The sequence below is a fragment of the Ciona intestinalis genome, unplaced genomic scaffold (assembly GCF_000224145.3).
Source record: "Ciona intestinalis unplaced genomic scaffold, KH HT001157.1, whole genome shotgun sequence".
Taxonomy (NCBI): domain Eukaryota; kingdom Metazoa; phylum Chordata; class Ascidiacea; order Phlebobranchia; family Cionidae; genus Ciona; species Ciona intestinalis.
The window spans coordinates 18,783-30,426 of NW_004191478.1; the positions used below are offsets into that span (position 1 = coordinate 18,783).

General features: G+C 40.3%; 2 protein-coding genes across 2 annotated transcripts; one reads left to right on the forward strand and one right to left on the reverse strand.

Moving 5' to 3' along the window:
• Nucleotides 1-3,142: 3,142 nt before the first annotated feature.
• On the reverse strand, nucleotides 3,143-6,728 carry LOC100184108 (synaptotagmin-1-like). Its single transcript, XM_002122911.4, has 11 exons — nucleotides 6,710-6,728; nucleotides 6,174-6,307; nucleotides 5,632-5,763; nucleotides 5,490-5,555; nucleotides 5,086-5,219; nucleotides 4,791-4,914; nucleotides 4,335-4,453; nucleotides 4,132-4,275; nucleotides 3,964-4,084; nucleotides 3,781-3,909; nucleotides 3,143-3,342 (listed from the first exon to the last, which is right to left on the reverse strand). The coding sequence occupies exons 2-11, from the start codon at nucleotides 6,282-6,284 to the stop codon at nucleotides 3,268-3,270; spliced, it is 1,155 nt and encodes a 384-aa protein (XP_002122947.1). The 5' UTR covers nucleotides 6,285-6,307; nucleotides 6,710-6,728; the 3' UTR covers nucleotides 3,143-3,267.
• On the forward strand, nucleotides 6,699-9,298 carry LOC100181730 (4-coumarate--CoA ligase 1-like). The gene is made up of 12 exons (XM_002123280.4): nucleotides 6,699-6,929; nucleotides 6,991-7,201; nucleotides 7,444-7,550; nucleotides 7,604-7,670; nucleotides 7,722-7,848; nucleotides 7,931-8,096; nucleotides 8,155-8,326; nucleotides 8,379-8,473; nucleotides 8,526-8,597; nucleotides 8,659-8,817; nucleotides 8,870-9,035; nucleotides 9,096-9,298. Exons 1-12 carry the CDS (start codon nucleotides 6,828-6,830, stop codon nucleotides 9,212-9,214), a joined length of 1,563 nt encoding a protein of 520 aa, XP_002123316.1. The 5' UTR covers nucleotides 6,699-6,827; the 3' UTR covers nucleotides 9,215-9,298.
• The last annotated feature ends 2,346 nt before the right edge of the window (nucleotides 9,299-11,644 follow it).

The window sequence follows — 11,644 nt, forward strand, 5'->3', positions numbered from 1 at the left end:
ACACGCAATTATTGACGCAATTAAACCAAGTGTTACGTCACAATATGCTTGCTTATTGCGTAATATTATGACGTAAACCCTTCCAAACAATGAACGTTTGTGACGTAATAATGTCAAATTGTATTTTTCGAGTAATGTATTCTAGAAACTAATTTGAACATTTTGTTGGAAATCGATCTCAGGCTTCGATATTTTGTCTGCATTTAGTGGAACTTGATACATAATGGGGGTTTATGACGTAACAATACCCGGCGCTATTATAGCGACGTCGCGCAAATATGGCGGCGGAATTTCTTCGGCAATAAATTCAATTATTTTTTATTTTAAATAAAATTTTGACAAAATATCCGAAGCACAGATACCATTAGGACGTAACAAACGAATTGAAAGCGAACGCCGCGATTTTTGAAATTTGAATTTTAATCAAACAGGGAAAAAGTTGATTTTCAAGGTTGATTATGGAAGTCAATATTCGTTGGTGGGTGATTTGTTAAATTATGGAAGGTCGCCGTGGTTTGGATGGTTGGGAGGTTTATGGGGGGGGGTTGGGGGTGTGTGGGAGGCGTGGAGATGGAAACTAATTTATAAACATCTTATTTTGACATCATAATCACTTATTGTGACGTCAAAATAACAAAGAAATCGTCGCGTTGCATCGCGTCCATTGTCGCGTACAGAGGACATTGATTGATGACGTAACAATGCAGATAACAATGAACGACAATGGCTTCTGTTGCTGCAACGATTGTGACGTAATAATGCGATGTATAGTTGCATTAATACGTCACAATATGCTACATGATTGTTACCGAACAGTTGACATAAACCCGAACATGCGACGTCGAGATAATAAGAACTTTTTACGTCACAAACGAAATAAATAAACCATAGAAAAGTAATGTTTCGAATTTGGATTTGTAACAATTGTTGTTGTTACGTCATAATGCAGATTCCCACGCAACAATCAGAATTCTCGGATTGGACTTTCGTTGTTTGTAGTGGTCACGTGAAGATACGGTTGGCTGCGCACGAGTGCAGCGTTTGAAGATTGTTACGTCACAGGCGCCCAGTGCATTCCGGAACCAAGAGGGCGAATCGTTGAATCGCTACTGGACGCCATAAAACAATGGCCATTATAAAACAATGGGTCAAATATTGGTTCATAAACGTTTGGGTACTTTGGGGGGAGGGGTTAAAGGTTGGGGGGTGGGGGGTAGTGTCGTTGACCAGGGGGGTTGGGGGGTTGAATATCAAAGATGGCGGTACTTTACTAATTACCTCAAATATTTTAATTACCGACCAAACTCCTATGACGCTAAAGCGACAAAATGGCGCCGAACTCATTGTGACGTAGCCCCTCTTTACAGAAGCACGATTGTGACGACACAATAAAAGCTGGAATGATGGATCGAAGTATTTTCATTCTTGTTCGAAAACGCGATAGTTAAACAAACGAACAACCGTAGTGTTCGATATTTAAACGTAAATAAATATCCTCGTATACGTTGCAACTTACCACAACTCGTAAGGCAGACAACTCTCGTTTTACAGATGTCGTGACGTCACTATGACGTCATGAACGCTACCAACGCTACGAACTTGACCCTGAGGTGACCCTGCGTTGCATGAAACACGATCAAACTAAACTTAAGAATTTTGTTTGAAGCGTTAATTCCGTACATGAGATTTTATCTTCCGTAGGTAAATGGCCACGGCGTGATGCTAACACGTAAATGCTTTTGCGGGGTCGACTCTTAGCGCTGTAATGGGGGCGTGTGGTTGGGTTGAAGGCTCCGCTCATGATAACGCGAGAAAATCTTCCGATAAGTCGGATTTGAACCCAACACAAATAAACCCTTGGACAAGTCGAGTGGTCGTCAGCCTTCTATCGCGTAAACAATGGTGATGATGACGACATAATGGTTACGGTGATGGAACAAACGAATAGCGACAGGACGCGAGACGTAGAAGCGCTTGCAAAACATGGCCAATAAATATTTGAGCTATAACATGGGAAAGTCACTTTACTGAAAATAATCGCCTGAAATTGCACTTTAAAAATAATATTGAATTACAAATACGACTTAGCTGTATACATATATGGTTGCAAGGTACACAATCCACTGTAATAAAATGTCATCCTACCCTAATCCCCGATATTATATTCATATCTCCCGATCTACCCAAACAATTTGCTCAGCGCTTAAAACATTTTAATGCCAACCTTTCAATTTCTCCCCAAATAAAACTTAAAATATTTATAAATATAAGATTTCTGTGCATGTTTTGATTTATACGCATCCCTATGACGTCACAATCAAAACTTTTTTGACCAAAAGTTTAAAAATTTTGAACAAATTTTGACAAATATGACGTCAAGATTCAACAAACCAGGGATTCCCGAAGGTTTTAAAACAAAAATAAGATTAAACTCAAAATAACCGAAGTTTTTAACAGGAATCCAAGATCTACTGAATGAGATTGGCTGCCAAGTTTTGCGACAACAACCCAAAGATATTGTAACTTTTATCTCACAACTTCTTAACAAACTGGTAAGGCGTAACCTAACTGGTCGAAAAAAATTAATTTAAACATTTGAAGGTCGCAGTTCGAGATGGCAAAGCCGAAAGTAAAAGTGATTTATCAGCTTTGCAGGAAAATATACCAAGCTCATTATCACGAAAAACATTGTAACAACTTAGATGTTAAATAAAAATAATTTCACAAAATCAAAAACTAATTTTGCGACATTAAGAAACAAAAACTTAAAAGTAAAAAATTCGTGCCGTGTTTTGTGTTGGTTTAGTGCAAGCAGTCGGATTGAACGCGTTTAACTGACCGCAGATGAAAGTCGCCGCTGTTTCAAATTTGTAACACGGATCTTGGCAGTTCTAGTGGCCGGGGTTAGGGGGGGTGGGTTTGTTTGTATAGTCCGCGCTGACGGTCGGTTAGGTGTGTAGACGGGGTTAGGGGTGAACGGTTAATTTACTGAACATACAACGGTGGCGCTGGAGTTAATACCAGGTGTTGACAGACATACAACCTTAAACAGAGGGTAAAACTTGTATTTGTTTAATTTATTTAAATATTAATAGAATATTTGAAGGTCGTGGCGGGGTTAGAAAAATCTTGCTTTGACACGTTTTGTGCTGAAGAGTTTATTTAATATTAATTATGAATGAAAGTGCGAGGACATAAATATCACAAAGTTATTGTGCGGGTAAGTGCAGGAACATAAAAACTAAAAGGTGGGGTGTGTGCTGCTACCTAGCGGACAAGAATCCCATTGACGACGCGGATCCGCGATTCTGTTCCAACTTTCGGGACACGTAACGATATTGCCTGTGACGTCATAATAAGAAAGTGTTAACACAAAACACACAATAGTGACGTGATAATAGGTATTGTTACATATAGTGCAATGTGATTGTGACGTTTAAATCGGAAATGACAACAAAGGCGTGAACTTTCAGTGACCTCGTGTTTCTCCTGGCGCCGCGAAAGAAAATTCGAAAATGTGAATTAAATCGCGCCCGTCGCGCTTCTGACTTATCGCGTGAAAGATCTGCAGTCACGTGAATTTGTTTGTTTCTAGTTTGAAGGTTTAACGTCTCAATGTTTGTTGACTACCAAGATTAAAGAAACCGTGGATTTGTTTCATTAATTACTTGACGCGTTTCGTAATTTCGAAGAATATTAGAAAAGATACAATTGTTATTTAATAGTTACGTCACAACCACCTAATATACGTCACAATCACCTAATATACGTCACAATCACCTTATTGTCCCCGACCCTTGTAAAGATAAACTGTGGCATCTTATAAACCGCGTGCGCCGCCATGGCTTGTTTAAGTTCTTCACTAACGGCGTCGCTACTCCATCGACTTCGAACCTTTGCGTTGCCCCTCTGTGACGTAACAATAGTGAATAGGACGTCATAATACACACCGGAAGCACCCACCATGTCAGACAATCGAAAAGTTCCGGAATAACCGACGTCACAATCGAAATTGTCAAGATCAATCTGACATTCACCGAGATAATTATCCTCTGTGACGTCACAAACCACCAGCACGACGTACCTGAACACAGGGTTGTGATTGGTTGATACAAGTCACGTGGGTGTTACCTGCTAGGGAGTTCCCCTCTCGCAACCGGAAATTCAAAACTTTCGTTCCAATCACACGAAATGACGTCATTTCCTTGTTGGTGGGGGATTTTCGTGGTGGTTTTGTGAACGAAGGGGATTCCCGGAATAATAGCGCGGATTAATCTGAAATATAGAAATTAGATCCCGTATATTCACCCTCGTATTCATCCGCGCAAACTTACAACGATGGGTTCTGGTTCTTGCAATGTAGGTTCGTGACGTCATTAATGACGACACACAACGTCTGCGGCATCACATACGTCATCGTGATTGTTACGTCACCACCGATCGAGAAGTCCGTCTGTGACGTAACAATAGGAAATATTTTAATGTAAGTTCGGTCAATATTTGAATTGTTATCAAACAAGATAACAAACAATGGCGGTTGTGACATCACAATCATAAACGATCACTTTCATTGTTTACATTTCAAATATTCTCACATTATGACGTCACAACGCAATCCTTTGTTGCGTGTCAACAACGGAAGTCATGAAATAATGGTGATTCATAAAACATCGACAAACAATGACGTCACAATGATTAATTAAAATCCGAGATCGTTATATGACGTCACAAACCACCATTGTGGCTCGTACGCGACATCTCGCGGTAACAATGATTGTGACGTCACAAACCTGCGGATGGAGATGGAACCATTTGTTGATTATGACGTCATAACAATCCATCTCAGCGACGTCTATGACGTGTTCACCTATGACGTCATCATCACCCAGACCATCGTCCGACCAAACAGACATTCTATGATGTCATAATAAACAACACAATTTTAAATTTGTCTCAAAATAATTAAAACAACGAAGAGAATTACATCAGCTACAAAACAACAATCGGTAAACTACTCTATGAGTAAAAGAAAATTTCTCCAATATATGTTTCATAAAAACTAAATAAATAGAAATAACAATCAACCTTATCTTAAGTGATGTCATCATGTCGTTTGTGACCTCATACATCATAACCTCGTTATAAATCGGGTCACGTGTGTTCCGCTTTACTGACGTTGATTTCTCGTCAATCATGTGACCGTCAACGTAGATGCCGACCTGGGGGTTGTCACAATAATGTGACATATTGATTTTTTATTGGTATGCCCTTTAACTGCCATTTGCTATCAGGGTTGTTGTTGTATAATATTCCAAGCTTAGGCACCAAACCTGGGGTGGCAGGGTGGGCAAGCCAACCCTGGAATTTTCTACACTGCATTAATCAGAAAACATTACAACCAATAAGTTAGATTTGTTTCACAGGATTGTGTGTCTAACTATGCCTGCCATAGTGAAATAAGGTTGTCACAATTTAGTGTCAATCGTCACCTTAATGTACGGATCAGAAGCCGAGCCACGAAGATCTTTGGCCACCAAGTCTTGCGCACAAACCACCTGCAGTGTTGCCAGGTTAAAATTTGACCAGTGTTACCGAGACAAAAAAGTGTTGCCGAGTATAAAACTAACAAACCTTAACAAGCAAAACCGATTTCCCCGAAACATATTTGACAGCTGCGTTTATTTTTCCTTGGATTCCGTGGTTTGACTTCATGACAACCGGATCAATTTGTTTGAACATTCGTTTCAGCATGTACATATTGTTCTGCAACGAAAACTGGTCATAACTCGACAGTGGACATGCGGTAGGCGGATGTTGTCTCCTTTTTTACAATAAAGACTTTTTATTAATGGCGAGGGTGAAAAAGTATTTTTGCATTAACAGGAATTGGATTTAAAAACGTTAATCTAAAAGTACTCCGAAATACGTACAACAAACAGTTTAGTTCAACGAATGGTTTAATAATCTTAATAGATAGTTATCGCACAAAATGACATCGTCAGTTTGTTAGTCAAACATATTTTATCGGATATATCCCAATAAATTACATGTGGAAAGCATTATTATGGTTGGTTGTTAACATACATCGTAAGAGGATTCTTCGCTAGCACAAGATAAATTTGTTTTTATAAATCATTTATATATAAAACCTTGACAGTGACCATGTGGCTTACCACGCCGCTTGCATGTTTATCCTGAACGTCAGAACTTTTCGGTGTGACGTCATAGTTTGATGACGTCACTTTTGGTTTCGGTTGAGTGACTTTAGAAGCTCCACTCCCCATTTTAATAAAAACACAAAATAAACCTAAACATGAACATCGGGTTAATATTGGTGGAATACACGGGTTTACGACCACGCTCTTATTCAAGTAGTTTTCACCCATAGCGTGTTTTAACGATTGTAGTTTCACTGCTAATTTCCTTCTCTTCGTTGTTTTAATTAATCTGATCTTTGTTATCGCATTCGAAGAGATAAGCATAACCAATACGCTCAACTACTGACGAAACTTGCACACAAAACACAAAGAAACAAAAAGTTAAAATTTAATCGAAGTAAATATTTGGCGTCCATGGTCACACGGAGTCGGTAAAATTACCTGACAACGTAAGTGGTGACATTGCCACGGAATAAAAAGGCCTTATGTAGCCAGGGGAGTAATAAATTTTAAGGTAAATACAATTAAAATATTTTTGTATAATATCTTACAGTTTTTAGTTTTTATTTTCTTTATTGCAACCAAAATCCATTAGTGTTTCTATGTCCCTTGTTGCAACATTACTGATGCGATAACTTTCAATCATTTACTAAAAGTAGTTGAAGCGAGATGGTGGTTGGCAGTTCACACGCGAATGTTAAAGTGCCTCAGGCGAATTATGTCAAATATATTTTGGACACAATTCAAGGATTTGGGGATTCTATTGGTTGGGTGGGTATGACGTAACAGGACGTGACGTATGATGTGTGATGTGTGAATAATTACGTCATAGATCGATGAAGACGCAAATGGAAAGGCTTATTCTTTCGCGAACATTCGAGAATCGATTTTGAAATGCGCGGACTCTCTTCATAGAGATGGTATACAAAGTGGTGACGTCATTGGAGTGATGTCACACAACACTCCTGATCAGAGGATTTTGGTTTTAGCTGCGATATATTGCGGTGCTGTTGTGTACCCATGCAATCATCTGTACACACAGGGTAATCCTATCCAAAGCTATTCAAAGCATTAGTTGGACGACTATTGGCACGGCCGCCATTTTGTGTCCAAAATACGGCGGGAAAGTGTATGTATTTGGTAATTTGAAGAGAAATTTTGACTTGTAATAAATTTTTGAAAATTTGAAACCATGAATAATGGACACAAAATGGCGGCGTTTTCATGATCTCACCGTGACATTGCATTAATCGTTCACACGTCATCATCAAACATTTATATTCAGCTGAACTTACAAGAATGTTTGAGATCAAACAACCAGATGCTTTCATTGTTGCGTCACAATTCGTTGACAAAGTGAATGACGTCAAAGGGAAAGTACCTGAGGATAAAGTAAGTGACGTCATAATCATTGATACATACGTCATACGCTGATTCTTTTGCAGATTTACGTCATAGGGGAATCTAGAACACATAAAACATTCAAACAATTGCTCGACAATGGATCCGAAAGTATGACGTCATAATACACATTCATGGATAATCTGTTGATTGTTTACGTAGAATGCGACATTATGACGTGTGATGACGACACAACCATACTACTTATGCATTCAAGCGGAACAACAGGGACGCCGAAGTTGGTTCAAGTCAACGGATATGCCTTGCTTGCCTCGCTTATACTGGCTGCGTATGTATATGTGACGTCATACGCAGTATCTGTGACGTAATATAAGTATCTGCATACCATCTATGACGTAACAACCATATAGAGCGACTTCGCAACACCAACGTTCTAGTATCGTATACGTTGTGTCTCCAATGTTTCATCTCGGTTCAATCTTCGCGACCCATGGGCTTCTGGTTCAAGGTTCAACTCATGTACTCGCATCCAACCCCACGGCCCCATCCATGCTGCAGGCTGTGCAGAAGTATAAGGTTGATAAGGTTGATATAAACGTTATAACATTATCATCGGTCCATTGTTTGATAACAGGTGACAAATATCGGCGCGTTACCTCCATTGTTGCTCGAAATCGTCAATAGTGACGTCACAATGGATTATGACGTCACATCGCTGAAATCCGTGACCACTGGAGGCGCTCCGTCATCCGAAGAATTTAAACTGAAATTGAGAAAGAAATTGAACAACGCTTTCGTGGCTGAAGGTGGGTATTATGACGTCATAATTAGGTATTACGTCATTATGATGTCATATAGGGTACGGCCAAACCGAAGCCGGGATACTGACGTCATCAAATCCCCGATCAGCGAAAAACTCACAAGGATTTCTCGTGCCCAACACCACCATGAAGGTGACGTCATTGTGACGTATGTTTGATGACGTAACTAATGATTACGTCACAGGTTGTAGATTGCACGACAGGAAATGACGTAGGAGCTGATGTTTATGGAGAATTGAGGTTTAAAGGACCACAGGTGATTGTGACGTCATTTAAACTAAAAGTGACGTCAATATTTAATCTGTTACGTCATAAAGGTAATATCTCGCGGTTACGTCGGTAACGAGGAAGCGAACAAAGCTCTTTTTGATGACGACGGTTGGTTAAGAACAGGTGACCTCGGTTGCTATGACAACGAGGGTAATGTCTACGTCACTGGGAGGATTAAAGACGTCATAAAGTATAAAGGAGTACAGGTGTGACGTCATACTCACACATTCATACGTAATAATACAAGATTATATAAAGGTTGCACCCGCTGAACTTGAAGGTGAACTCCACAAACTGCCGGGTGTTGCCGATGTCGCTGTTGTTGGGGTGAAAGATGAAGTGGGGTACGGTGGGGAAGTCCCTAAAGCGTTCATTGTACGTAACGGTGACGTCACTGAGGATGGTGTCACTAGGTTCTTGAAAGGTGAAACAGTGCATTGTGAGTCATTATAATGTATTGTGACGTCACCATGGTTCATTACAGATCGATTGGCCGATTACAAACAACTACGAGGGGGAGTCGTGTTCGTGGATAAGTTGCCCAAGACAGCGACCGGGAAAATACAAAAGCGGAAGTTACGTCAACCCGAGGAAGAAAAATAGAAATCCATGTTTGAAAATAATTGTGATTAATAAAGTTGATTGTGAGCACAAAGTAATGAATAAAATATCTAATTTTCGTGGTAATTTCTTTCCTCCCCGATTGCAAAGGCACGGTTCAGGGGATTTCCCGTAAATATTGTTTTCAAAACAAAGTAAAATATTTACCTTTATGTCGTCATAAATATGTTGAATATGACGTATGTATGACGTATCATCCTCGTGTTACGTCATTGAGTGACGTAGTTTGTAGAAATGAAGTTTTCTGTCGTTCAAAGTTTACGTTCTCGTGAAACACACGGAGTTTACTCCAGGTAAAATAAATATATCCTGTGTTTTCGTCTTTTCTTTAATCTTCGTAATCTTAAAGACAAATATTATTAATATGGAGATACCGTTAAAAGCATTGACCCCCCAAACAAATATGTTATTTAAATAGAATTACCAACGTTGTCAGGCACCCGATACCAAGGTGTGGAAAGATGAGATCTCGGTTGTTTTGTACGATCCCCACAAGGCTGGCGTTCTCACTGAAAGATATTGTCAGCGAGCATGTGTTGATGGAGGAAGCGCATGTGTTCCTTGGGTTCAGCGGGGACGGGGTGTTTGTGATGTCATACACAGAAAGTTTTGAGGCTTTTAACCAATCAGGTTCCACCTCGTACTCGTACCGACTTCATTGGTGGAAATTCAAGCAAAACCAACCAATGGTGAAAATAAGGTCGGTCTTGTTGTTCACAAACGAAGAAATCCTGAACAATATAAAACTCAGTTACATTGAATGGCCAAATATCAAATCGAAGGTTGTTATTTACGGAATTTGTCGGCATACAGGTAATTGTTACATCACAGTATCGTCGATTCCATCCACTCAACCATGCGATAACTGTGACGTACAATCATGTTGTTTGGATCATTCGTTCGTGGCCCACATGAAGTTTTCGACGGTATCGACTTCCGCGCCCGTTATATCGCCCGTGTGTTTCAGTATCGATGATCTGATGATTTTGAACATGGGTCATTCCATCGGGGTGATAAGCCTCGGGTTGCTCACTCACCAAACACAGGGTGGGTTGCCGTTAAGCTCCATCAAAAACGCAACTTTCGAGCAAAAACTTTCCGAAATCGAGGAAATGAATATTTCGCAAGATCCATCGTGCATGAGCGCAGACGACAATTATTTTGTTCGATTCTCAGAAACTTTTAATCTCGAATGCGAAGATTCGTCGCAAAGTATTTCAGAATGTGACTCACAATCCATGGTTATGACATCACAACCAACAGTTATGACATCACAATGCAGTGCAATGGACGAGATGGGGAATTCCCAGTTCTGCAACTGCCCCGATGACACGATTGACCCCTACGTCGACCCCGAACCAAAAAGTATCGTGCTACAAGCCAAACATAGAAATAACATTGAAGACGAGAATTGTTGTTGCAATTATATGACATCATCAAGGTGTGTTGTACATAACAATCGTCATTGTGATGAAACAAAAGCAATCAATGACAATTGTTCAACAATCAAAACAACCATAAAGAGGTTGTGTTCTTATTGTGGCTTCAAGATAAGACCCGTTGCCACGCAAAGTGACAAACCCCAGACCTTCTTACACCCAACCCCCCCAAATAAATCACCAGGAAAATCGAAACTTGTGAAATTATCTTCGTTTATGGAAATGAACAAAGACCCGGCATCGAGCCCATCAGCAAGCGAGAGTAGTGGGAGTATTTATTGCATCGGAGACGCATCACAATGTAATAAACCAACTAATTGTCGCAAAACTGATGGGATCGTTACTTTCTTCGAGACTTTATACACCTCCAGATTCAGGGTTCGAAACCTGGATATACCGGGCGATGAAAACGGGTTGTTTTGCGGCCCCGTAACTTTCCAAGGTGTTTCCAAAGCACAGTTGCACCCTGTTAGTTGGGACAAAATCAAAGTTGCTGAAGCGTTTAGTCAACACCTTGTGCTTGACATCGAGCATGTGATATTCGACGTTCTGCGTACTCGTTGCTACACGACTTATAAGTTCGGCCACCTCATAGACTACGACGTACAAATCGTCGAAACATCTTCAAGCACACGATCCGTAACTTTATCGGTCATCGCGTTGCTTAACGTAGCTCCTTCAAAAAGGAAAAACAAGTTCCAGGATTCACAAAAATCTGAGTTCCGTAAATCGCAACAATTTCAATTCTTCCTTTGTTGGAGTGTACAGACGGGTCGTTACGAGGTTGTGGCGGCTACACCATTGTCGGCTTATTGCGAGAAAACGAGGGGAAAATGGGACGTGGGTTGGGTGGTCGGAATGAAAAACTCTATCCAGCGAGCGTGTGGGATCCCATTGTCGTGTCACAGAGGTGTTTACGTCCTCGATAATTCATCCGTGCTGCAAGGAAGGTCGTTGTCGTTGCTGTGGGATA

Coding starts and splice junctions, on each gene's coding strand:
- LOC100184108 (XM_002122911.4), bottom strand. CDS start 6,284: ATGGGGAGTGGAGCTTCTAAAGTCACTCAACCGAAACCAAAAGTGACG. Junction 4,915..5,085: donor ATGACATCACTTAAGATAAG/GTTGATTGTTAT, acceptor ATGACATCATAG/AATGTCTGTTTGGTCGGACG. Junction 4,276..4,334: donor AAGAACCAGAACCCATCGTT/GTAAGTTTGCGC, acceptor TCTATATTTCAG/ATTAATCCGCGCTATTATTC.
- LOC100181730 (XM_002123280.4), top strand. CDS start 6,828: ATGGTGGTTGGCAGTTCACACGCGAATGTTAAAGTGCCTCAGGCGAAT. Junction 7,551..7,603: donor GGAAAGTACCTGAGGATAAA/GTAAGTGACGTC, acceptor ATTCTTTTGCAG/ATTTACGTCATAGGGGAATC. Junction 7,671..7,721: donor GCTCGACAATGGATCCGAAA/GTATGACGTCAT, acceptor TTGTTTACGTAG/AATGCGACATTATGACGTGT.